The sequence below is a fragment of the Plectropomus leopardus genome, chromosome 24 (assembly GCF_026936395.1).
Source record: "Plectropomus leopardus strain MGB_pleo_1.0 chromosome 24, ASM2693639v1, whole genome shotgun sequence".
Taxonomy (NCBI): Eukaryota; Metazoa; Chordata; class Actinopteri; order Perciformes; family Serranidae; genus Plectropomus; species Plectropomus leopardus.
Window position 1 is genome coordinate 3988462 of NC_142199.1, and position 27508 is coordinate 4015969.

Consider the following 27508-nt stretch of genomic DNA (forward strand, 5'->3'; position numbering starts at 1 on the left):
CCGGAGGAGTTTCAGCCCGGAGAAGGAGGGAAAGTTCAAACCATAACGTCGACTCTGCAGCACAGCAGGAGTTCAAAGCCAACCTGCTTAGACGGATTAAAATTAAAGTAAGAGCTGTTGCTGCACTGGAGGAGACGCCGCAAACTAAAACACATCTGAATTAAAGCCCATTAGACTCTTAAAGTCACCAATAAAATCCCACTGATTTACACACATTGAGTAGAAGCTGCCAGCAAGAAATTCAATATTCAGAAGCTAAACAAACATTTACAAGGCCGTACATACATGACAAGTATATCAGTCTTTTCATCTGACTCTCAGCAAGTTAAGATTTCCTTAAAGGTCAAAAAAGCTGTAATTTAGGCTTGAGGGTGAGCAGGATTAAAAAAAAAATCATGTAAAATTACTTTTTCACAGTAAGTGGTCTTCACCGTCTCCACATTAATTCTCTAACCTCCTATGTTACCACCTGGAAGGAAGCCAAGGATCACAGAGTTCATTACTGATTAGGAGAAAAGCTTTTATTAGTCAGAGGTGTAACAAAGCTGCTCAGCCGTCTCTTATCTCTCTCTCTGTGGTTTTATTTAGCTCCAGACTGGACCAACTGTGACTGACCACCGGTAGCAATTAACTGAACATCTGCTTGTTCTTTTTCTGCCTTTCTCCATATGCTCCTGTGCACATTAAATGAGAACACAGAAGAAATCCATGCAGCGAATGTCATTATTGTCTGTAAATCTGATTATGTTTTTGTTTATGCAAGTACAGCTGCAACAATTAGTTCAGTAGTCAGTCAATTTACAGAAAAAAAATTATTTTGATAAACATTTTTAATTTCTTATGACAATCATTTGAGATTTGTTGGGTGGGTGTCATTTTCAATTTTTGTTTTTTAATTTTAACATTATTGGATGTTTTTTCCTCTTTGTGTGTGTGGGGGGGGTCTATTTTATTTTTAATGATAGTTTTATTTTTAAGTTTTGTTTTTCTTTTTTATTTGATTATTTGCATGTTTTTTCTTCTTTTTTAAAACAAATTTGTCTTGCATTTCTCTTTTTTAAGGGATGAAATGTCTTAACCTCCTGTTAAACGATACCCACCTTTGTCACTACAAACTCAGCTGAGAATGTCCCAGTTTCTTGTAAAAATGAATCAAATAAAAAAATACAAATAAATAAAAAATAGTAGCTTTTGCCCCTACAAACACTGCTGGGAATGCCCAAACCTCTGGTAAAATAAGTAAAAAATAAAAATAAAAAAGCACTTACTATTGTCCCTACAAACACAGATAAAGAAGCCCCAACCTGTCGTTAAAGATAAATAAATAAATACTAAGCACCTTAATAAAAGAAATGCTTGCCTGGACCAAGCTGCAACTTGAAACTGAAAAATAAATCCAACACCAAGTGCCAAAACCTGCATATCGTCTAATGGCCACTTGAGGCCGGCTCCAAGAGCGAGTCAGTCCCCATAGACCACTGACAAAATGTACAGCCAAAATGTTTGTTTACAGCCTGGTACCAAAAAAAAGTTTCTTTCTCTCAAGATAATTTCCATATTTTTCCACAAGATGATTTGTGAGATGATTTCTCATTGTTTTAACATCCAACAAGTTTTATTTTGATATTTTTGAACTGTAGTCATACTGTCAAGATGATTAGTTGTCTGAAGCATGTCATATTTATCTTTTTTATTGTGCAATTCCTTCAATCCAAGATAATTTTCTTTCTGGAGACGATGGCAGCAGCCTTGACCTTGAACATGACTTAGATCATCTACTGGCCTGATATTTTGTTACATGCTAGAGTGTAGCTGAATGAGGAGAAATACAGGAGTTCCTCCCTGTGCAGGGATGTGAGCCTCTGGGCGCTGCCTTCATAGCAATGACCTTGGTTTGGGAAATTGTATTTCAGAGCACTCTAACTTGAGATGATTCCTCAGGAGCCACAGCGTGACTCACTGATCCAAAAATAAAACATGTCAAAGCAAACCTTGGCATGTGCAACAAGGACATAACTTTAATAAATTTAAAAAGAAAAAGAGAGATTGAAAGATCATTAAAAAATTCTGTAATAATTTGAATAATTCTTAATATCTAATAATAGTTTAATTATTTAAAATTAATAGTTATTTTAATCCCCTTTTGTTATTTTTTTTATTATTTTTTAGTTTTTAATCCTTTCATTTCTAATTTTGTCGATCAATATAAAACACTCAATAATGATTTAAATCCCCCCATTTAATCTATTTTTAATGTATTAATATAAATAAAATTTTCAAATAAATCAACACAAAAATGCATCAACAATGATAATCCAATCATATATCATTTTAAATGGGCCATTATGTATGTTTTGATTCAAATACTTGTGTACTGTAATTAACATTTTGAATGCAGGACTTGTATCAAAGTATTTCTTCACTGTGGTACTGCAGGATCTAAGCATGCCTTCCAACACTGCCTTATTTATACCTCCCTGTAAGATAAAGTATTTTTGAGCGACATGAAACAAAAGATTTAATCTAAATGAGGTATTGTGGTTTTTATGCTTTTCTGTTCAATTTTTTCTGTCTCTAAAATGACCACCTTTGTAATTTCTTGGCATATCACAGGGTGCCAGAGGAGACCCAGCCACAAGCTGATAGCAGTGCAGACTTGTCTTGCACAAGACTGCTCTCTAGTGACAACAAATAGACTTGCATTTAGTCATGTTCTATGGCATGCTCCTTTATATTTAATTATGTGTTTAATTGTATGTATGTGTATTTTATCTACTTTTTAATAACTATTAAAAATCCCCTTAAAATGTTTTTTATGTTTAGTTATTTGATGTTTAAATCCCTAATTTTAATAAAATTCTGTTTAGTATTTTACATTTTTATTTAGATACATTTTTGGTGTTTTAATCCTTCAATTTTAATAAAATGTAAGGATGAATTATTTAATTTTAAATATGAATAAATATTTAGAATTTTAATCTTTATTTTATTTCTTAATTTATTAACTTAAAATGATATAAATAAATAGTTGCTGAATGTAATAAATCAATGGGATTTTTCTACTGGATTTTAGATGATGGCAAAAAGCTCTCTGGCACACAAACGTCAATGATCCTTGTATGTTTTGTTCAGCAAGATAACATCCACAGATGAACAACACTTTTGTTTTGATTTTTTGAAGCCTAAATGCCAGGAGTAAAATGCTAACAATTAGCTATAAACTAACTACACTGCAGTCACATGATCTAACATCACCACCACTACGAGACTGTAAAGCGGCCGAGAGGTTCGGCCTGATGACAATCTGTAGTCGTATTTAGCCACTTCTTAGCAACCCCCTTTTTTAAGGCACATATAAGCTTCAAGGTTCATGAATGGGGTATCTACTGACATATTTTATGTCACTGAACAAAATGTTAAAGTCTCTTAAGCTTGGGTGAACCACAGACCTTATTTCAGGCATCTAACCAAAAACCTATTAAAAACACCCATTGACTTTTAGATAAAGGAACAGTATGCGCACATTTCAAACAATTAGCTCACGATCTTCATCTCTAACACACACATACACACATATATATATATGGGTAGATATGTAGAAAAATCAACTGCTGATGAGAAGTGATAGGCTGTATAAAAATTATATTTATTTTATTTAATTATTTTATTTAATAATTTATAATCACTATTTACTATCTACTATTGCTTATCTAAATTGAAACGAGAGTATCTAGAGAAAGATTCTAAGGAATAAAAAATAAATTAAATGAAGAGACAAAAGGGAAAGGGGAGTGTTTAAAATGGTGAGGTGAAAGAACAAGGTCGTTATTGAAACATTATGCAACTTCTGGTTGATTGTTAAGTCTCATTCCTAGGTCGTCAAATAGTCGTCATGGGAATGAGACCCAACAATCAACTATAAAAGTTCCATAATGTTGCTTTGAGGAGATCTGGCTAGTTCTGATCATTTGTTTTTATCTTTTTTTTTTAATGCATTTTTATCTACGCTAATTTAAGGTTTGGGGAAACTAGAGCACCAGGAGAAAACCCCATCAAAGAAACTAGCAGGGGAGATAGGAGGAGAAATAAAAAGGGATTCAAATAAAGGGAGAGAAAAGCCAAGATTTATATGTGGGGCCATTGTAAGTTGTAAATGGGCTGAAAATGGGCTGAAAATGGGCTTTTCCCCGGGTAACTATTGTCCCCATGCCAGTAGCCCACACATGTGGGACATTGGTGTGGGACCAATATAAAACCCGTTGTCGATCCCATAAAAGACCCATTTTTCAGCCCATTTACTTCACACATGGAGCCCAAATACAATTATTGGCTGAAAGAGGAGTGTAAGATAGTGAGAAAGCAGTTTTTTTTTTCAAATTGTGCATTATTATTAATGCCAATTTAAAATTGGGGGAAACCAAAGCACTTGGAGAAAACCCAGTCAAAGAACCTAGCTGTGAGGCATCAGTGCACACCACTGAGCCTCATGGAAAACAAGAGAAAAATAAAAAAGCACGAAAGTAAAGGGAAAGTAAAGCTGACATTAGTAATTTGAGGCATCTCAAATTACTAAGGCAGCTGTGAGGCATCAGTGCACACCACTGAGCCTCATGGAAAACAAGAGAAAAATAAAAAAGCACGAAAGTAAAGGGAAAGTAAAGCTGACATTAGTAAATGGTTTGTAAATGGGTTGAAAAATGGGCCCAATATGGGATTGTCCATTGGTTACATATTGGCTGGCCCCTTGCCAACTGACCACATTGATTGGTTAACCCAAGTGGGTTCCAGATAAGATGCCCTTTTTGGGCTAATACCTGTTTGGACCCAGGTAGCCCTAGAGCATAACCCATGTGGGGGCCACTTGGGTAAACCTGCCATGTGGGCAATTAGCATGGGGCTAGTATGAAAGCCATATTGACAATCGAACCCATTTTCAGCCCATATAGTTCACACATACAAATGTTAGCTGAAAGAGGAGTGTAAGATAGTGAGAAAGCAGTTTTTTTTCAAATTGTGCATTATTATTAATGCCAATTTAAAATTGGGGGAAACCAAAGCACTTGGAGAAAACCCAGTCGAAGAACCTAGCTGTGAGGCATCAGTGCACACCACTGAGCCTCATGGAAAACAAGAGAAAAATAAAAAAGCACGAAAGTAAAGGGAGAGTAAAGCTGACATTAGTAATTTGAGGCATCTCAAATTACTAAGGCAGCTGTGAGGCATCAGTGCACACCACTGAGCCTCACAGGAAATGGAGGAAAAAATAAAAAAGAAAAAGAGGAAAAGGGTAAGAGTTTTAGGTAAAGTGGCAGGACAGGGTGGTAATGATGGGGATCAAGCTCGTTGAATGGGAGGGAGCCTGATCCCACATAAGGACGAGGACCTGGTCTGGTGCATGCCAATCGTTCTCGTCTCTTTATACTGAAAGTCCTTTTGAATCGGTTTACCCGCGCAATTTCTGGTGAGTGGCTCCTTATGAATCGGTTTAGGCGCGCAATATCTGGGAAGTGGCTGTCCTCTATCAGCAGAGAGGTAATTTGATCCCTCAACACTATTCGGAAAATTTACTGATGCCCTAGTGGCATTTGTTTCCTGCCTTGGTTGTAATTTATTTGTGAGGAGCTGCAGCCTCTTGATGTCGGCACAGAGAGGACAGTTCTCCTCTGCATCATTTGTATAATGCCGGTGCTGCACCTCCATCACAGCTGGCACCTCCTCTCTTTCCCTGGCCTGTTTTGCAGCTGCACGGGTCAAATTAATTTTGTCTAACTGCTCTCTTTTCTCCCTGGCCCTCCGAGCCTTCAGTTGTTCCTGTTCTCGGAACAATCTGTCAGCATCTCTTTGAGCCTGGAGCCACTCTCTGTCTCTTTCAAGCTCAGTCTTTCTCTGCTCTGCTTTTTCTCTAACTACTTTCTCCCTGTGTGCAGAGATTGACTGAAGTGCAGAAGCTGCCTTCTGCAACTTTACCTGCTCTTTCCTGGCTATTTCAGCGTCTCTCCTAGCTACATACTCTGACAGCCTCTGCTGCTCCCTCAGAGCTGTGTCTGCAGCCTGCTGCTCCTTCAACACCACCAAGTTCTCCCTGACAATCTCCTTCGGTCTCTGGAGCATACTTGATTGTTGTTGTTGCTCATAACGCCTTTGGAGCAACTTAACCTCCCTTTTTTCGGCAATAATTTTGGCTCTCTGTTCCTCTTCAATGGATAACAGGGCCTCTCTATCTCTAATTATTTTTCTTTCGGCAATTTCCTGTTGCCGTTGTTTTGAATCTATTTTTTTTAATTCTGCACTTTTTTTTACAAGCTCCCTCTGCTCCAGTGCATACTGGTCATCAAGAGCTTGCAATGTTTTTCTTTCTTTTTTGTCCAGCATCTTTTCTTCTATTTTGAGGCGGTTCTTAGCCTCGACCTGTTTGCCCCAGTAATTAACAGTGGCATTCATTTGCTGACATCGGTGCTGGATCCTTTCCTGATCCTGTTTTTCTGCTGCTTTAATCCTAGCCAGCATCTCCTCATTCCTTCTAGCCCTATCATCGTCAAGTTGTTTCTGTTTTTTTCTAAAATCAGCTAATATCTGATTTTCTCTTTCGAAGTGTCCACGTAAGACACATCTGTTTAAATTTTTGTGGCAGCAGCCTTGGGGCTGCTCCTCAGCTTTCACCTCCTGCTGATTTTTAAGCCACCGGGCCTTGAGGAGTTTATCCTCTACTCTGGCTCCTTTGGGCTGACTGAATCCAGATGGAAGTCTGGACATTTCAGCCTTTGACATAATGCCAACTTTTCCAGAAGCCATTTCTATATAATTTGGTATTGTATAAGTCTGGAATTGGGTGTTAACCTGTCTAACCTGTACTCAACAAGTGATTTTGTCTGTGTAAGTGACTGAACTAATGGGCTATTTATAAGCTCACAGAATGAGATGACATCACATTCCAAGCCTTTGATCTGACTTCAGATGACATCATCACATTCCAAGCCTTTGCTCTGACTTCAGATGACATCATCACTTTATCCTTTTTTTTTCAAAATGTATTTATTTACTTTTGTGTTTATTTATTTGTTTGTTTATTTACACCTCTATTTATCTATTTATTTTATGTATTCAGGAAACTTTAACAAATTAGCTGCAAGTGACATTAAATAATTCATTACTTCTGTCATATTTTCAAATTCATTTCTGACAAACATGCCCCCTACAAAAATCAGAGTAAAAAATCACTCTAGTCCCTGGTTCTCAGCTGACCTGGACGCCCTTCGACTCAAAGACTCACATTGTCTACTACGAGACTTACTGGTAATCCAACAGGCTGGTAAGATTGGCTTTCTGTACAGGAATAGATCTTGTTTTTCTCTCCCCAACAAAGTTCATAGTTCAGTCACTAATAATGCCTGTCTTTGACTATGGTGGGATTATATATATGCATGCTTCACCCACCACTTCGAAGCCGCTTAATGCCGTGTATAATAGTGCTTTGCATTTTGTAACTGGCAAAGGGTTTCTTATCACTGCTAATAATACAAAAAAGTGGGTTGGCCCTCTCTCTCAGCTCGGAGGGAACTGCACTGCCTGTTGTTTATCTATAAAGCGCTCTGTGGCAAGCAATCGGCATATTTGTTGTCGCTACTTAATATTAAGCAATATAAATTATCAATAACGTTCACAGACTCACATCAGACTGTCGGTTCCACACATGAATTGAGACTTAGGACAAACTGCTTTCTATTTTTATGCCCCTAATAAATGAACAGGCTCCAGGACTCACTTAAACGATACAAACTAGTCCTCATAGAAACATTCAGAGCTCTGCTAGAAGACACATTTCGTACAAACTGTATTTGTTTTATTTGTTTGCATGTGTGTATGTCAATATGTTTGTATGTTTGTACACATGTAAGCATGTTTATATATGTCTAAGTTTGTAATGATTTTATCTTGTTAACAGGGCATCCTTGCAAATGAGAGCTTGCTCTCAAGGACCCTCCCTGTCTAAATAAAGAGAAATATAATTATAAATTTCATAACAAAACTTGCTGAAAAATGTTCACTGTTTATTTTTTTTATTTAAAAAAAACAGAGTTAACTCGCATGCAAAGCGACAACAGCCAAACAAAGAATTACCCTACAGATACATATGTTGTTTCGCAGTGTTTTTCTGAGGAGAGGTTAATTTGACTCTAGAACCACACACTAAAAATAGAAGATGGTAGAGGGTAGATTTATTTGTCAAAATTACATGCTGCTACGTTGTACAATTTCCGTCGGGATTAATAAAGTTAATCTAATCTTATGTCCATTGGAATGGACGGGGGGTCTGAACGGGTTAAATTTAAACAGAAAATGCAAAAGACTGTGAGCATACAAAGCATCAACTAAACTCCCATCCCTAAACCTGTAAACAGACTGTCATCATAACAGAGTTGAGCAGCGTGTTCAGTTCCCTATCACAGTAAAAATCACTGAATACTAACATTAGCCCTGTGTTGTCACTGCCATCTGTTCCCCTCATAGCATGTTAGCTTTGAGCGTTCAATGCCTCAGTTGCTTGTTTAAGTCCCTTCCCACTCACTTCATAAAACAGATAAGTCTAAGCAATACTGCATTATAATGCATATATTGAATGCCTCAGTGAGTCACGTGTCTTTACAAAAAACAAAAAACAAGATTTGTTGCTTAGAAATGCTAAATGCAGAGCTGGTTGCATTCGCACAGCCTACACAGGTATCATGTGAAAGCCAGGCTGTGTGCGAGATGAGAAATCATGCTGCCAAATTTCAAACTTGGCTAACTATCACTTTATATGACCACGGATCTCTAAATATATTTACTCATAACATTTCATATATTACTGATTCATGTTAATCTTTCCAATCCGACTGGTTTTCTTTTACACTTCTTGGCCATCCAGATAACCCTCCATAATGCACCGTATATTAATCACTGGTAAATGTATTTATTATGTACTGTATATAATATGTCACATTTTAGAACAAGTCTGCACCTTTTTGTACAGCTTAGCAATAGCCACCTGCACTAATGTACCATACATTTCTATCACTGTACAGCAGTACATACATTGAAGTCCTTTCTTTAGCTCTTTAGTCTCTATTCTGGACCCCCCACCCCCCCACATATATAGCAAAGTCACTTTTTTGCACATTTTATTAATTACGATTTAAAAATGAAGAAAAAAAATATTGTTTAATTTCACTTGCAGCCAATTAGTTAAAACAAAAAAATAAATAAATAAAATGATGATGTCACATGAACTAAAGCAGACAATAAAACTTCAGTTGTAAGTTATTCCACTGATACTGATTCTGAAAGAAGTCAGAGTAGAGGACAAACTCCTCAAGGCCCGGTGGCTAAAAAATCGGAGGCTGCTGCCACAAAGATTTGAACAGACGTATCTTATGTAGACACATGGAAAGAGAAAATCAGCTTTTGGCTGATGTTAGACAAAAACAAAAACAAAAAAACCTTGATGACAATATACCCAGAAGGAATGAGGTGATGCTGGGTTGGATCGAAGACAAGCTCAGGAGAAAGACAAGATCAGGAGAGGATCCTGCAGCAAAATCAGCAGATAAATGCCACTGATGATCACTGGGGCAAACAGGTTGAAGATAAGAACCGCCTGCAAGAGAAACTGCAGGACAAAAGAGACAGCAAAATACTGCAGGGCTTTGATGACCAGTATGCACAGGCGCAGAGACAGCTTGTAAAAAATGTGCAAAATTTAAAAAAAAAAAAAAATTAAAACAACGACAGGAGGCTATCACCAAAACAAAGCCTCATGAGAGAGAGAGACGCACAATTATTCATAACAGAGGACCAGAAAGCCAAAATTATTAATCAAGAAAAAGAGATGAAGTTGCCTCAAAGGCAGTATGAGCAACACGAACGGGTTGCTGTGCTCTAGGGACCGCAGGAGATTGTCTGGGACGACTGCAGGACAAGAGGGACAGTGAAATACTCTGGGGCCTTGATGACCAGTAAGCACAGAAACAAACAGAGCTGGCAAAAAATTCAAACAATTACAAAAAAATTACAAAACAGTTGGAATTGTGTGTGGTCTGGTGGAGACACTTTGCTTTATTTATCTGAGGTTTATGAAATGAGATAATAATAAAAATAATTTTGATAATAATCAAAAATTCTGATGGTTTTCTTTGGAGGGTAATGAGCTGGATGTCCAAGTGCATTGTGTATCTGCACGATATACGATTTGCTCATGGCGTTCAAGGGCGGGGCTTAGCGATACTTCAGTTTAAAGAGATGTGTCGCAAATAGACACATGGACAGGGAGAGTCAGCTTTTGGCTGATTTGAGAAGGAAAAAAGTGGATGACAATACAGCCTGTAGGAATGAGGAGATGCTGACAAGGATCGAGGAGGCCAAAAAGATGGGATTAGGAGAGGATCCTGTGGCAAAATCGCTAGATTAATGCCACCATTTAATATGAGGCAAACAAGTGAACACTGGGGCAAACAAGTTGAGGAAAAGACCCGCCTGAAAGCTGAAAAAATGTGCTGCCTCAAAAAAAAAAAAAAAATTTTTTTAAACAACAGTGAGAGAATATCACCGAAAAAAGACTCATTAGTGAGAGAGGCTCAAATATCCTTTTACGAGGAACAGAGAGCCAACATAATTGCTAAGGAAAAGGAAATTAAGTTGCTCCAAAGGCAGCATGAGCAACAACAGCAGTCCAGTATGCTCCAGAGACAGCAGGCTGCAGCCACCACAGCATTTCCAAGTATGTGGCTAATAGAGAGGCTGAAAAGGCCAAAAAGGAGTATCTCTGCCCACAGAGAGAAAGTGGTAAGAGAGAAAACTCAACAGAAAAAGACTGAGCTTCAAACCAGCCGAGAGAGGCTCCAGGCTCAGAAAGACGCTGACAGACTGTTCCTACAACAGGAACAACTGAAAACTCAAGGAGCCAAGGAGAGAAGAGAGCAGCTGGACAAGGTTAATGCGACCTGTGCAGCTGCAAAACAGGCCAGGCAAAGAGAGGAGGAGCCAGCTGTGATGGAGGTGCAGCACCGGCATTACTCAAATGATGCTGAGGAGAACTGTCCTCTCTGTGCCGACATCAGGAGGCTGCAGCTCCTCACTAATAATATCAAACCAAGACAGGAAACAAATGCCACTAGAGCAACAGTACATTTTCCTAATACTATTAAGGGATCAAATTACCTCTACCTTTTTTAACAACAGCAGAAGGATATCGCTGGAAAAAACTTTAGAGAGAGGGAGAGGCGCAAATATCAATGAGAGGAACTGAAACGCTCCAGAGACTGAAGGAGACAGGACAAGAGGGATAATAAAAGACTACTTCTGCTGGCATTACTCAACAACTATTTCCTCATCTGCGTGTCAGCGTGCTTTTCTCTACACGCCTGGATCGTCCCTGTGCAGCACAGCAAAGCATGGTGGAGACTATCTGAGAGGACACCACAAAACAAGAACATATACCAACTACTTGATGTGCTATTTATGTTTATCAGATGTTAATGGAATTAATTAATTGTAGTAAGTCAGTAGAAAGACAAAGATAAATAAAATACATGTTTATATATATATATATATATATATATATATATATATATATATATATATATATATATGCAATAAACAGCAACCTGCTCCTTTACCATGGTAAGTCTAAAATATGTCAGCATAACCATATATGTCATATTCACATCACTATTACATACTACTATATTTCTACTATGTAATTATACATTTTACATATAAAAGTACTATATATGTATGTATTTATATATATATTTATTTTATGTATTTTGTGTTTTACAATATATTTTATTTTTTGTATTCTAATCATATTTAACCCTTATATAGCACTCTGCTAAAACTGCTTTTTTTTCTGCTTTTTTTCTATTGCCTCTGACTCTTGAGCTGCTGAAATGTATGAATCTCCCGAGTGTGAAATTAATCAGTCTAATCTAACCCTAACCTGTTAACATTTATCTTCAAATATAAGCACTTTTTACATTAAAAAACAATGTAATAATGAAACTAAAGACAATGCGCTCCGTGTATGTTGTAAATAAATGTGGTAATTGACTGCTATTTAGCAAAAATCAGAGTTTTGTCCTTCCGTATAATGTATTCAAATGGCCTGCTAGACACTTCCGGGAACTATTCGAAGCCTCTGTGAGTCACGTGACGCCTGAGCATTTTGAACTTACGTTGTCACTACTCTGTTTATTCTAGTGCACTACGTGTGGCAACATATTTTGACAAATGAAGGCCTGTCTCAGTTTATTACTGTAAAAATTCTTTGGACATATAAAACCTTGTTGGCTACCTGCTGGAGTTAATGTTTGTTAGCCGCTTAGATCATGCATTCAACATGTACATACGTTTAAACGTTTGTAAATATGGATATGCTACTAACATTGTTCGCTCGGTAAGATTCTCCACTCAATCATTCAATTAATTTTACTGACACTATAAGCACCAAAGAAGCCAGTAATACCAGCATTGTAAACAAGAGACACAAATAAAACAAAACAAAACAAAAGGCCAATTTGCCAAGGTTTTTAAAGGGTTAAATAAAAAAAATTGATTTATTTCTCATCTTTGCTGAGCAACTGTGTTGTGTGAAAGGAATTCTAAGCCCATCCCAAATTGACGCCTGTCCCAAATATAAGCCAATAAGTTGAGTTCAATGATTTAAGCAAATTATAGCACGGGCTATTAATTTAAATTTTACGGTAACATTATTTCATGAAATAACTGGCGCACAAAAAATCACCAGTGATGAGTACCTGAGAAGGGGTAGGAAATAAGTTTATACTTCCCCATAGTTTTTTTTCGAACAATCAGAAAAAAGAGGCACCAGCTTATATTAAGCAGCTAAAACCAGACAATTACTGAGCTGTGATTAATGACACAATTAAACCCACTCACTAAATAAAGCACATGAAAAGCAACAACGCATCCCTGTTTGGTTTCCAGCTGTTTTGGGTGACTTTTTTATGCCTGTGAAGTTCTTCAAAAGGAAATTCATGAAAGGAAAAAGTCCTTTGCGAACCAAAAAATGATCTTTCAAAGTTGTGTTTTCTTTGCATAAATTATGGGAACTCACTCCTGCCAGATTATTTCCATCCTGCAGCAGCACAGGATTGTACAGGATTATACTTTGGCTGTTCGTTTTCCTGTCTTGCAGCTTTGCATAAACTGTGAGCAATAATGAAGCTCTTCAACATCGGAGCCTTTATTCTGATTGCTGCTGTCACTGTCTCTGTATGTTACTGTTAATATCATCCATAAAACATGAAGCGGTCACAAAATATGTTGATCTGTCAACATGGTTGATGGTCCAGTTTGACAGAGGGGCTTTAGTTTTTTGTCAAATAAAGACACAAGTTGTCAGTCAGAAAGAAATGACATAACTGTTCTTTAAAAACAAAATATCCACCTTAAGAAGAAAGAGCCAAATTATTATTTATCATTATGGATGAAACCGCTGTTTAAAAGGGTGCGAAATCTTGTGATTTAAAATCAGTTAAAATGAAGATTAAAAATCTATTTAAAATCAATCAAAATCAAGTCAAAAGCCAATCAAACAGTAAACCAGAAGCGAAAAAGCAACAGCAACAAACTCTAACAGATCAAGTGGTTTAAGGAGGAAAAATGATATCAGTAGATTCACTTTCTTTAATATCAACTGTTGTGTGAAAACACTCGATTGATTAATGAAGCTTCAGTCAGACAAAACTGACATGACAAAAACAAAAAAAACAAAATCCACCTTTTGAAGAATGAACCCAATTGTTATGCATCATTATGGATGAAACCAATAATTACAAGTGTGAAAGATTGCAAAAGTGCTGGTGCAGGATTTACAAAAAGTGAGAGGAACCACAACATGAACAAATCCATCTACCTTGGTATCTTTGACTGGCTGACACTCAATCTGATGAGAGACGGACGCAGTTTGGTTCATCTTTACTCCTCCGTTGTGGCGAAATGTTCCTTTTATCTGATCAAATAAAATCCCAAACGCTGCTTAAAGTTTTCCTCCGACTTCCTTCTTCTCGGCTCCAATCTGACTGTAACACTGAAGGCTGCGGAGCTGCTCTTCCTCGACGTTCACCAGAGGCGATACATTCAAATATACAATCTGTTTTCCCTCCTTTGTCTCTATCTCTGGCTGTAAATGCTCTCTCCTCCTCTTCTTCTTCTTCGTCTTCTTCTTCTTCTTCGTCTTCTTCTTCTCCGCTAAAGCGAGTATGTGCTGCTTCATATGCAGCTGACAGACAGTTCATAAACCAGGATGTTTGCCAGTGCCTCCCACATACCAAGACGTTTCTTCATCAGGATGCAAATGTGCCCGAGGCAAAGATATTTGCAGGCGTTTGGTTTTTACATCTGAAGTTGACGTTGTTATTCAAAAGCGTCTCAGCGGCAGGAGGTTTAGCGTTTGGGTGAAAGATGTTTTGACAGACAGATGAATGAATGTTGAGCTCAAACTTTGACCCTAAAAGAACCTGCCACTGTTTGTTCCATTAAAAAGCATCAAGTAGAGGATTCACTTTAGTGGAAAAGAGATATTTATGCCCCGTGGTGGAAGAAGTACTCAGATATTTTGCTTCTTCAAATACAGCGTAGAAATACTCTGCATTAGATTCAAATATACTTTAAACTTAATCCTTTGAAACCTGAGCATACTGGCTTGATTTCTTTTAAAACATGGGAAGGAGGCAATGAAGAAAAGACCCAAAAATTTGTAAAAATGTTCAGAAAATTATGTGACAATTCTAAACAGAAAAGTTTAGTTAATAAATGATAATGGTTTAGTAACATAATTTAACCCTTTGTAACCTATGAGGATTGGGTTGATTTCTTGATTGCTTTTTCCCCCTGGACATTTTTCCCTAGCTTTTCAAATATCATTTTCGAAATCTACTAATTTCTTGCAATTTGTAGAACATTTCTTATCAAGTTGCTTATTAACCCTTTTCCCATGTTTTTGAAAGAAATCAAACCAATTTGCTCAGGGTCTGAATGTGCTAAATTTCACCTCTAAATCATTCTAGTCGCAATTGAATGATTTTCAAAAGATGCAACCTTTAAAATAGTTTGGATCCAGTGGATCTGAGATACATTTAGTGAGTATTGATGTGTTTTATTTTAAATATTGGGCATCTGTTGTGGCTAAATCTCATATGTATGCCCACATATTAAAACCTCATCCCGTTTCCCAGACTTGCAGTTAAATGTTACAGTAAAATGTTGTCCCATATTAAAAATGCATGAACATAATTCATATTTGATGAGCTGGCTATATTTTCCATGCCACAAATCATATTCATTGTCAAGGATAATCGCTTTCATTGAGCAATTTTAACATTATAAAGTCTTGCTGACCCAGATTTTATTGGATTTTGATTATTATATGTCCAAAGACAGTTCATTGATTAGATAATGATATGTAGTTTTTGTATTAGAGTTGTGGAAATAACTGTACATCTAAATTCATTTTTAGGACATTCAAAATTGGTCTCCATCCTAAGATTTATAACAAAACCTTTGAATTGCACAGTTTTTTATGTCTCAGAGATGTATTGAGTACTCACAGGACACACTGGCGAATGGTGCAGAAGCAGATCTCGAGGTCGGGGACAGAAGGCGGGTCAGAGGCAGGCAGGGTCAGCAACAGGAAATCAGAAAAAGTCAAGTCTTGCATGGGTGACGAAGAACAATCTGCAGGGTTCCCATGGTCATGAAAAACCTGGAAAAGTCATGGAATTTCACAATCTCATTTTACAGGCTTGGAAAAATCATGGAATTAGTAAAAATCTGTAAAAGTTATAGAACTTTGTTGCGTGTATGAAACAAATTATTTGCAGCAGCATTCCACATAATTCAAAATAATGGCAAATTTATTTTCTGTAAATCAGCTGTTGACATAACGTAGCTCTAATATGCGTCAATTGAGAGCTGCACATTTCAGCACTGACACTGCACTGCACAATAGCCGCATGTGCGATGTTAAATCAAGCAAATTCACTCAGACAGAGGCAATAACATTAACCCCCCCTCAACTTTAACTGACAAATTCATCAAAATAAGTTCCACTTATTGTGATATTTCCTATTTGTGCATTTATCATGCATTTATTTATTTTTTCTTTATCCCATTACAAAAATAGTTAATTTCATACTGGGGTGATTTTTAGCAGATAATGAAATGCCACTAATCGCAGTGGTGCATCTTTAATTAGAGCAGCTGAGCAGAGTAATCAAGACAAAGGAGAGTGGAGTGTAATGAACCTGCAGGCCACTGGGGAGAGTTGGTTAAGTTCAAGAAAAACGCCTTTTGTTTCTAATCTAGCTAATGTGTACAAATTTACAATAAATGCCAAGATATTTATAATGTTACAGTTTCCAAGAAAATGTAGCCTGCAATCATAAGTACAAGCAAAAACCTCTGCCAGGATAAAATACAACATATAAACATTTGTAAAGTGTTGAGTTTTTCCATCAAACAAGGTGCCAATGGTGGATGGCATGCAATCGCCAGAATAAATGTTTGTTTTGTACGTTTCTGCAAACCACAGATACATTGCAACTATATATTATCACGTGAATACACTGAGACATTGTTTCTCAACAATTATGTGGTGAAGGGGTGGTTAGGTATAAATCACTTTGTAATGGTCGGAAAAGATATAAGATCAACAGTCTATGTCCATCTTTGTACTGAACTCAGAGATATAACATTATAACATATATAACATTATTTGAGGTCAAATCACCATGATCTGCTGCACAAACTCAGCCAATCAGTCTCCAAAACATCCTTTCTTGGACTAAAAAAGCGTGGTGTGTAGCGGTCCAAAGCATCAAAAAAGTCACTGCACCTGTTGAACTCTGCAAAGACATACAACAGCAAAAAACAAAAAATTGACTAAATAGGCTAATCAGGCAAGTTATATAAAGTTAACATGTTCACAGTGCAAATGTAATGAAAATCTCCTTTTCAACATTACTTTCAATTGAAAACAGATACAAAATATGGACAAATGAATACTGAGCAAATTGACATGGCTCACAGGTGTACATAAACATGAAATATGAAATGTGATTTTAACTCTAATATTATAACTCTTTTAACACACTTGTCTATGCGTGGTAAACATAAAACATAAAACATAAAACATAAAATGTGTAACTAGCCACTGAGGTGTGTTTGCTGTGTCAAAACTGACAACAACATTTGAAGTTTGCAACTAACCACTTTTGTTTCCACAGTTTAAATAGGTTTTCAGGCAAACCCTGGACAGTGGTGGGGAAGCCAGTCTCCAATGTCATTGCCGAAATGTTACTGAACAACTCTGCTGGCGCTAAAAACACCGTGCAGTGCCTCTTTGCATGTTAGCTAGCAGTAGTTTTGGCGAGTTAGCTAACTTGCTTAGCATAGCAAGTTAGCTAAGTTAGCTGCTAGCGCTTAGCATACGTTAGCTAACGCTCGGCATACGCTAACTAGCGCTTAGCATACGTTAGCCAATGCTTAGCGTAAGCTAGCTAGCGCATACCATACGTTAGCTAACGCTTGGCGTACGCTAGCTAGCGCATACCATACGTTAGCTAACGCTAGCTAATATTGGCAGCAGTCAGAAACACCAATTCACACACAGAGAAGTGTCATGATGCAACAACGAATCGATAAAATCGATTATTAAATGTGTTGACAACGATTGAAATGATCGATTCGTTGTGTCGCGTGATTATTACTCACCGTTTCTCTAGCGGCGCTTATCAGGCGCGTCTCCGCTGCGTGGTTCGCCGATTTTTTACGCGTGACGCGTAAAAAGCATAAATAGACAGTGGAGATGATATTTGGATGATTATAGCGGCTCTATGTCACCTTTTACTGCAGTTTAAAAGTCTCTCTGTCACTGAGATGAGGAAAAACAAAGACAGTTGTTTTACTCCAACTTCCCGGCTTCCCTTTCAAAACAAAAGCCCTCTGACAGCATCTCTGTGGACAGAATCCCATCAGTTGATACAAGGCATTTTATTTTGAAACATTAACAGGACCGTGTTATTGGCTGTGCAGGAGCTTGCAGGACTTCATAAATGAGAGGAATTTGTGCTTAGTACTGTATTTCTGCCAGGCAGATATAAAAGATGATGCTAAGTGCGGATGGCCATCAGAGAGTCTAATAAAAGAGGACATTATAGGGGAGAGACTGTTTAGTGCTCTATGTCCTCTCTCCTGAGTTTAATAGTACCTGTGGGTCCTCTGCCTGGTTTCAAATGCACTGGTTAAATGGTAGAATAGTGTAATATAACTCGACATCGATATGCATCAGGTAATCTAATCGAATCTATATCCTGAAGGAAATCTCTGTCTTAGGTCCTTTAATTTGAGACTGAAGGTTAAACAAATAAGACACAATGATAAAAAATTGTGATGTAGCATACAAATGAGAAAGAAAATATTTTATGATTATGTGGCAACACAGTTGGGAATGATAATGGAGATAATATTTGTTAAGAAAATTAGATTAGAGCAATTGTTTAGCAACATGTTGTCATTAAATTCACACCACAAATGTTTTAAAAAATGCAACTCAAATGGTTCGCGGAGGCATACAACTGCAAGGCGGTTATCCGAGTTTGTAACTAAAATGCAAAGTGGCCATAAAAAAGTCAGTCTTATCAAGATGTTTTATTTATAATTTGACCCTTGTGTTTTTGGTTTTTATCTCAACTCATAAGATTAGTTTGTCCTTTGGGGCAGCTCGTCCTCTCTGAAAAAGTCTGTCATGATCCCCCAGACCCCTGTGACGAGTGTCTAAGAATGTCTAAGAAGGGGGTTTCCTGCCCCCTCTCTGGGATCCTGGTTCTCGGGTACCCAGCCACGAGGTGGTGGTAGCTGAGGAGGCCGCACTGGTTCCTCCGTTTCTCCTGTAGGGTCAGAGTCTTCATCTCCGGCTACCTGATCCGAAATACGCCTCCTGGATGCAGGAACTGGCGCCCTCCTGCCTCTGAGGCTCGAACCTCCAAGACTTCCAGGTCCCCCTTCGTTCAGAACTTCCACCCCAGGAGGTAGAGAGTGTGGGCGGGCGGAGGCTGCTGGCTGCTCCTCGATGGTGTTCAGCCTCCTCATAGGAACCAGAGAACGGCTTGAGGAGCGCGGCGTCACATTAGAGGACTGGACACGAGCTGACGGATTGTCCACGTCACCACTTCCACCTAAAATAACACCAATAATTAAACATTATTGCATTTTTTAACTAGTTTACTCAAAGATCTGGCAAAAACCTCACCATGACTTCGTCTTCGGAGGGCGAAAGCGGTCTCCAGATCCCCTCCAGGCTGGAGAGAGAAGTACTTCTGAGACCTGGAGATGTTTTGCGCAGGCTGGAAGAAGAGGACGAGAGAAGGTCAGGCGTGTGGGAGGAAAATATGATGTTTATTTACAGAAATCTCAAACAGAAACCCACCAGCTCACGGAAACTTGACGCACGAAGGCTGCGTCTGATGCTGGCGTGGCGGCGGATCAGAATCTCCCTCGTTTTGCTGTCGTCGGGCAGATTGTATTTGTTGGTGTAAGCCATCGTCTAGAAGACAATAACATATATTTGCATCAATATTACTTATTCCTCCGTGCCATAGAGCTTCATTGTTATCTTTAAAAAACAATGAGACACACCGTCGAAGTGGCTGTCTGTATATTTTAATTCAATCCAACCAATCCAATTCAATGACATGGATAGGCTGACATATAATGTTAAAGGTAAACAGAAAGAGTTTGTATTTTGGTCTCATTTATGTCCTTCTTGGCCAACAAAAGGAAATGCTACATGGATAACATGGAAGCAATGATCCTGCCTTTAATTTAATTTAATTTAATTTAATTTAATTTTATTGCTTTGATGTTTGTTATATTACTTTATTATTCTATTTTATTATTATTAGGATTATTAATATTATTTATTTTTTAGCATTTTTTTCCCAGGTCATTTCCTTGTTTCTTTTTTTCTTTTTTCTTCAAGAACATTTTTGATAATTTTCAGGCACAAAGTTTTCCTAATTACTATTTTTCTTGATTTGGGGTCATATTAAGGTTTTATGTGAAACATGAAATATGAAACTACTGATTTGTCTTTGTTCTGATACAGAATAACTAGTGAATAACTTCTAGTCATTTGGAAATTTAAGTGGTCAAATGGTAATAAATTAAAAGTAAAGTTTAAGTTTAATTAAAGAAAATAAAACAGACCTCGTCCCCTCTCAGGAAAGGTTTCTCTGCACGTGTATTTACCTTCTGTCTGATCTTGTACATGTTCTTCGACAGGATGTCGTGCATTTTGCTCACGTCAGCAGCCAGGAACTTCTTCTTGGGTCGAGACGCCTCCTTCCTCTCGTCGCTAAAAGGAGGAGGTAAGAGCAATGAGCAGTGAATGTTGCTGAAATGTAAATGTTAATATTGACATTAAGATGGAGGCCAATTATGACGAGATAAAGGTTTCCATCTGATGAGAAAAACAGCATCATCAGCTGGAGCCAAATTAGATTTAGTTTCATTTATCTGATGCACTCATGCTGACAGTCAGCCGCAGATACAGTTTCAGAGAGATGAGTACATCATTAATAAGCTGCAATATACAATAATGAGTCCAACTTTTGTGTTGCACGGTTGTAAAGCTCTTAACTTTTTGTTTTTATTTTTAAAAATCGACTTTATATGTTATATTATTATTATTATATATTTTATAAAAACACCATTATGTGAAAATTTTTCCACTTTTCAGCGTGTCACTTGGTCTTTTATAATATTAAAGGAAGTGCTGCTGAACTTACTAAAGAGAAATGACAGATAGTCACAATAAAGTGTGTCGTGACAGGTCATGATTCCTGGAACTTTCCCTTAAATGTTTTCACGGTGGGAGGACAGCTTTAGTGCTGTTTTTTTTTTTAAATTTAACTCACAACTAAAACATCTTTGACGGTTCAGGCTTTTTAAGACAAAGACTAAAGATATATTAAATATTTAGAGAATTACATCACTTCAGGTGTAACTTAAGGTTCCCTTAACCTCGTCTAAAATGTCATATTGCAGTTCAGTGCTTTCAGTAAAAGTGTGTGCAAAACTACGATATTTCTGCACAGAGCATTCAGACAAAAAGGAAAGACACAATTTGCCACCTTGCTCCTTTTTAAACCCTCGTTCTCGCCCATCACCACCTAATGACTTCTTTAAATGTCACGGCGGAGGGTGCTGTTATATATGTCGGATTAAAATCTCATTAACTCCTAATGAGGTCTTCCACTGTCTCTGTGCAGTCCCTTCAAAGGAAATCAGAAGGTAAAGGCAGCATTAAAGAGGATTTACCCAAAATTGATCGATCTTGTCCCCCGCGACTTGTCACAAACTGCAGCAGGGGCGATGACGAGCCCCGGGCGAGCTGTGGTATTTCAGTGCGTCGGCGTAGGTGACCTGACCTTTCCATCACCTCCCTGCGAAGGACTCGTCCTCTGCTCCATCCTGTCTTTTGTTTTCCTCCTGAAAGAAGGAGCAGAAGAAAGGGATTGAGGCAAAAGACAAAAAACAGCAAAAACATATTTCAAACTCTGAAGGTCGAGGAGCGCCTGCAGTGTCTGATCTGGAAGTCCTTCCTGTGACCTCTGACCCCTGCAGCGCTAAAGCTGCAGCTCGTGTTCACTGTGGGGTGAACGGGGACATTTTGCTTCTATTCAAATGAATCTTAAATATATGCAATCTTTTTTTATAAAAATATTAACCCACTTTTAATGGCATTGTTACTCATCTGTTTTCAAGGAGAAATTTCATTAAATGGAAAAAGCATAAAAAAAGAAAAAATGTCATAGTTTACAGTGTTTGAGTTTGAGCTGCCAGTGAATAATGGATCAGTGAATAATAGATCAGTGAATAATGGATCAGTGAATAATGGATCAGTGGATGTGGTCAGAGCTGATCAGATCAGATCAGATCAGATCGATGGATGAGAGGAGCAGCAGCTGCAAGTGAATGCATGTCTTCATCATCACAGGCCGCCACACAAATAAATAAATGAGTGGCAAACCCTGGTATAGCACCGTATATTGCGAAAAAGTTATATTTATTGTCTGCCATAAAATGTTATTCATATTGTTACGTCATTAAAAAAATCATTAAAGACTTCATGTAAAAGTCTTTTTTATGGTAAAACATAAAAAAAGGTATAATTTGTCATCAAACTCAATTTTGTGTGCACTTTTCCTGTCCAGCTCTCCATTATATGCTCTCTTTTTTCCCAATATACTCAAAAATTGTCTGTTAAGTTTGGGTAGCAAAAGGTGCACATTGGAAAAAGTCCCCTTCCGGTGTCAATTAACTCGATTATGGCCCCGGTCTCTCAACTTTTAGCTGTAATTGTCCCCAAACAATATCTAAAGTGTTGGTGAGCTGTACAGGTACAGGTGTACAGGTGCACAGGTGCTCAGGTGTTCAGGTGTACAGGTGTTCAGGTGTTCAGGTGTACAGGTGTTCAGGTGTTCAGGTGCACAGGTGTTCAGGTGCACAGGTGTACAGGTGTTCAAGTGCACAGGTGTTCAGGTGTACAGGTGTTCAGGTGTTCAGGTGCACAGGTGTACAGGTGTTCAAGTGCACAGGTGTTCTTAGCGTTAGGACGAGCTGTCTCCCATGTTCAGACTGCAATCTTCATGCCATGATAAACTTTACTGACAATTTGATTAATTTCCAATAAACACTAAATAAAACTTGACACGACACACGTTTTTAGATTCACTGTGACTTACCTTCATGAGAATATCATTATCTTCGATGTCCATCTCGTAAAAAAGGTCCTTAAATCCCATGAGGAATCAGAAATAAAGACGCTCCTGAAGAATCGCCGAACTCCCCTGATAATTGTCACGTTTTTAAGTTTTCTTACGTTTTTAAAGTATTTCTGTGATAACTGTCCGTACGTAAATGAGTAAATCACAACCAGGAACCGCTAATAGATAATTCGGCTTACCTTAAAAGTACCAGTTTTCCAAAAATGTAAACAAACACAGGCTAAAGATACCCTTGTGTCACGCTGTAGCCGCACCATGATAACACGACTTCCTGGTTACGTTCCCCCTCGATCATGGGAGTTGTAGTTGTAAAGAGTAGAGGAGGTATAACGTAGTATTATCGCTGCAAATTTCTCCTTGTTTTCTATAACATCTCTTCTACTACCAGGCCAATAATAATAATAATAATAACAATAATAATAATAATAATCTGTTTTATTCTTTTTTTCCCATCAATCCATTCGTTTTGCCTCTGACAGAGTGGAGGCGCCATCTGCTGTCGAAAACAGATATTACACCGCAAAACTTTTAATGAATAGGTCTATTTATGTAAACGTATTGTTTTGGCACTTTAATTGAATATATTTCATCGCAGCAATTCAAGTAAAATCTGTAAAATTCAAGAATAATGTCTACACACACAGAGAAACACATACACTAACAGACCATTGATTGTCTGCTGCATTCACGATGAAATGCTGAGTTTGCGTGCACAATGCCAGCGCATGTCTTTCATTTCTCTCATTTTTATTGAAAGTGGTGGATACAGAGTCAGAAGACATAATCAGACATTTAAATCCACAAACGTCATCTCTACAAATTTGACATATGAGACTATGAGAGGGTAAAAAAAAACAATATTTTTCTGCAATATAATGCTTTACAGCAGAGACATGAGACATTTCTAGCATGGAAATGATCATAAAGTGTCATCCTTCACTGGTTTCTGTCCGAAGAATATTTTATTAGGTATCAGCTTTATCTGATGAGCCTGACTGTGTCTCTGTGGTACATTCAACAAAGAGCTGTCAGCGATAAATCCTGTCAGGTCTCTGGACAAACTGCTCCTTCTGAAGGCCAACATTTCTTCTACATCCCATTCATTTCCAGAATAAAGTGGGCGCGAGATGCCTCCTGTTCCAAGTTGGCTGATCTCTGCAGGAGAGGGACATGATGTCTCATTCAGAAGTATTGATTGTTGCAGCTTTGAGATAACCTGGAGGAGGAGTAATGCTTGTTTAGATGCTTAGAGGTCTCTTTTCAGCTGTAATTGTAGTTGTACAGAAAGTTTAATCTGGATCTGAATGATCCCAATTTTGGAAATCAAATGTGTTTCTATCCGGGATCAGATAATCTATTTTACTGTCCTGTTTTTTTTTTTTTTTCCAAAGCAGCATTTGATTGCAAAAAATTCAGAAAAAAATCAGTTGCAATAGTCACATTTGACCACTAGATGGCAGTCAATGTGCATAATCATAACACAATATGTAGAATTTAGATATTTTGCACTAAAATATCACAATTTTTGTCCTCAATCAATCAACAGTGATACTAAATACACACATATATTTGTCTGATATCAGACTAAATGCTCAACTTGTCACACTCTGTTTCCATCTGCAGAATCACCTCAAATTCAGTTGAGTGGGTGGATTCAAAGGTTTGGACCCGCGCAACATGTGTTAGTTTTCGGCTGAATAAAAAAGTGGTTTGGGAGTTGAGTTACTCATCGCATTGGATCAAATCTTTAAAAAAAAGTCATGAAATTGGATTCATATTAGGAGATTATTGACTGAAAAAAGGGACTCAGCAGAAAAGTGATGGGATGGACGGACAAAATAAAATAACATTTTAAGTTTGAACTGGTCAAATATATGTATGCATTTACTTGTATTTTGCACTTGATTTGTTTAAAAACCAGGCTCAGTTTTTTAAAAAATATTTTACAACTTGGATTTGTGTGACAAGTGATTATGATTATGATTAACTTTGTCAGGATAAGTCTGTTGCAGCGCCACTTTTTTTACATCAATAAATATTGTCTATAGTGCCACGTTTATTATAACCTACACTGCATCTGGCTTTGAATCTGGTCTGACATTTACTCCTGTCATTTAATTTACACACAGAATAAAAGTAAACTAATATTTCATATTGTAGAAAAAAGGTTAAATAGGATTGATCTGCAGCTTTTGCATAAGCTGTAACTAAAAAAGACTTGTGATAACAATATTTAATACGTCTGATCACAACGCAGTCGCCAAAAGAAAATATTGGCATTGTACATTTCTGCAAACCACGAATATGTTACATTTGCACATTTAATGAGGATCATCTCTGAAGTGATGTGAACTGATGGTCTTGAGCACACAGGTGTTATGTTGCCCGTTTATTAAAGGCCACATATCAGAGTTTATTATACTTTATTTTAGTGCAATACCAAATATGTAACAATAGGGAAGTCCTCCCCCAGAAACTACTGAGCATCAGATCCTTTATTTCTTGCATTTTGGTGAATTTTTACACTCAGATTTGTGCCTTTGTGCATGAATTAAAGGTGGGAATGAATGTTATTTATTCAAAGTAAAAGTGTGCTGGCCTTTTATTTTCTGTTGCGTCTCTACGCCTTTGTTTGGCAAATGTAAAGTTTCAACATCAGCTGCAAAATAATGTCCAAGTGTAACGTTGACTTTGGTTGCAGAAATGTACAATATGAACATCTTTTCTGGTGACCGGGTTGCTGATTACACTAAAACTATACTAAAAAAATATAAGCTGATTTACTTGGACAGATTATTAAAGTTTACCATTTGAATTTGACATCCCATACATTCAAATATTTGGTGGAATTACACATAAATTACCCAGTATTTTCAATTTCACCTTTGTACATACTCTAATTACATATAATACACTGTTTCTGGTGTTAGTACTGTACATCTAATTATTTGTTTGCAGATGAGAAATACAGATTAAAGTGGAGTAAAATGTAGAAACCACACGTAAACAAACGCACACGCTCTCTTGCTCTCAAATGTTCGACCGGAAATGTCTCAAACTTTACACTTTCGAAATAATTTAAAGCCGACATGCTGGCAAGTGTTCACAGTCTTTGGAATCGGACATAATAGAAATAAAACTTTTGCACAACAGGAAATGGCTGCAGGTCAGAGTTCGTCCTCTTGAAAAAAAGCTGCAGTGATGCTGCCGTCTTCTGCCGCTGGAGGGCAGCAGACGTCCACTTTCTGCACACTTTCATCTGCATGGAGAGCTTCTGACTTTCCTCATATTTTACAATAAATCTCAGTCAGGTGGTCTATAAATTCTCTATTTGTGATGATATTTCCAGTGAAGTTCCTGAGGCGACGGTTCGGGCTCCACCCGTCCTGCGCTGAACGGGAAGAAGTCAGACTCTAATGATGCTGATGGAGGAGGAGGCTCTGTGGAGCTGAAGCAGAGAGAGAGGAGCGTTCATAAACACATGAGTCATAAACACAGAGGGTCACATATATGAAAATGACTCATAAATCTCAGGAAGGCTGTGTGTGGGCCAGATTCACGTGCACCGCCACGTGCCTCTGTGCACTTTATATATGATGTCTGTTAAAGATTTATTAGCCAATCGATGCCCTGTGCGAGATTCACGTTTCAGACAGGCCACTAAATTGTGGTCACGTTTGGCTGAAATATAAGAAATACTTCTTACTGAGGCTCTCCTTGTCATCGAGGAACCCAGATGCCAAATAAATCACGTTTTGCACGTCGTTTTTTCACTGCCTCGTGCCAAAAGAACTTTTTCATAGATTTTGACATAAATCTTCATTAATGTGCGTCCTCGGCACACAGTTTAAACGTTCACATCATTTTAAACCCATAATATATGATCAAAAAAAATCTCCATTTTAATATTTATCCTCTTAAGTCATTATAAGTCCATGCTTTGTTTCAAGGAGTTCATTTGACATTCAAGCGAAGATGCCAAAATTTCAAAAGACACCAAATATTTCAGGCTAAATTTGGGGTAAATGTATGTAAAGAGATGCATAAAAGTTTGAGTCTCATAATTCAGCTGACAGAGAGCAAAATAAGGTGATTTTTTTCTATTATTAAAGATGCTTAAAGGGGAATATAAGGACATTAAAGGGTTAAAATCTGTTTCTAAAAAAAGAGCTGATTACATTATAACTGAAAAAATTAGAGAAGTAATTTATTAGAGGATTGACCAGCAAAAATTTAGATAATTTATCAGGCAATCATTAATAAAGTAGTTTTTAAACAAAACTGCTGGACAACATCTTCAGCTTCTCAAACGTTTATTATTTTGTTATTATGGACAAAAAGTGGAAAATTGGATATTTTACACTATTTTTTGACATTTTATACACCAAAACAATAATTTAAAGGCCAAAAAAAAGAGCAATCAGTAGATGAACAATGAAAATATCTTTAGTGTTGATGTTTGGTGACTAAACCATGCTTTAAATGCACAGTACAGGTACTTAACATTAACACTCAACACAACTGCGACCAAAATTTAGACAAGCACTGTCACTGCGAGTACAATAAATCTGCCTCGTCTGCAAACATTTAACATCGTGGAGAATTATGCTTTTCTTTATGAAGCGACGGTCATGATTTAAAGGTTCTGTATGTAACTTTCAGAA

The 27508-nt window shown here is 37.5% G+C and overlaps 3 protein-coding genes across 4 annotated transcripts in view; all 3 read right to left on the reverse strand.

Annotated features, from left to right (window-relative positions):
* Window positions 1-17970, reverse strand: part of LOC121963071 (inactive dipeptidyl peptidase 10-like) — a 72630-nt gene extending 54660 nt beyond the window's left edge. Inside the window, exons 1-3 of one of the 2 annotated variants that reach the window (XM_088074457.1) lie at window positions 17770-17970; window positions 16787-16901; window positions 15606-15760 (exon numbers count right to left, since the gene is read on the reverse strand). Coding sequence is in view for 1 of the 2 variants with exons in the window: in XM_088074454.1 (XP_087930580.1) it covers window positions 13913-13972 (60 nt within the window). In the remaining variant the exon portion in view is untranslated. Of the gene's footprint in view, window positions 1-13912; window positions 14474-15605; window positions 15761-16786; window positions 16902-17769 lie in introns of those variants that run through there. The other variant, XM_088074454.1, reaches the window with a different exon arrangement.
* A 716-nt stretch (window positions 17971-18686) lies between these two features.
* On the reverse strand, window positions 18687-23112 carry LOC121963072 (sodium/hydrogen exchanger 2-like). The gene is made up of 7 exons (XM_042513442.2): window positions 23024-23112; window positions 22803-22907; window positions 21376-21546; window positions 20305-20410; window positions 19484-19600; window positions 19307-19400; window positions 18687-19232 (listed from the first exon to the last, which is right to left on the reverse strand). Exons 4-7 carry the CDS (start codon window positions 20347-20349, stop codon window positions 18832-18834), a joined length of 657 nt encoding a protein of 218 aa, XP_042369376.2. The 5' UTR covers window positions 20350-20410; window positions 21376-21546; window positions 22803-22907; window positions 23024-23112; the 3' UTR covers window positions 18687-18831.
* Window positions 23113-23574: 462 nt separating this feature from the next.
* The window catches only part of LOC121962915 (fibronectin type III domain-containing protein 5b-like), a 39682-nt gene continuing 35748 nt past the window's right edge, over window positions 23575-27508 (reverse strand). The window contains exon 7 of the mRNA XM_042513239.2: window positions 23575-26292. Within this exon, the coding sequence (XP_042369173.2) occupies window positions 26251-26292 (42 nt within the window). The 3' untranslated portion in view covers window positions 23575-26250. The remainder of the gene's footprint in view (window positions 26293-27508) is intronic.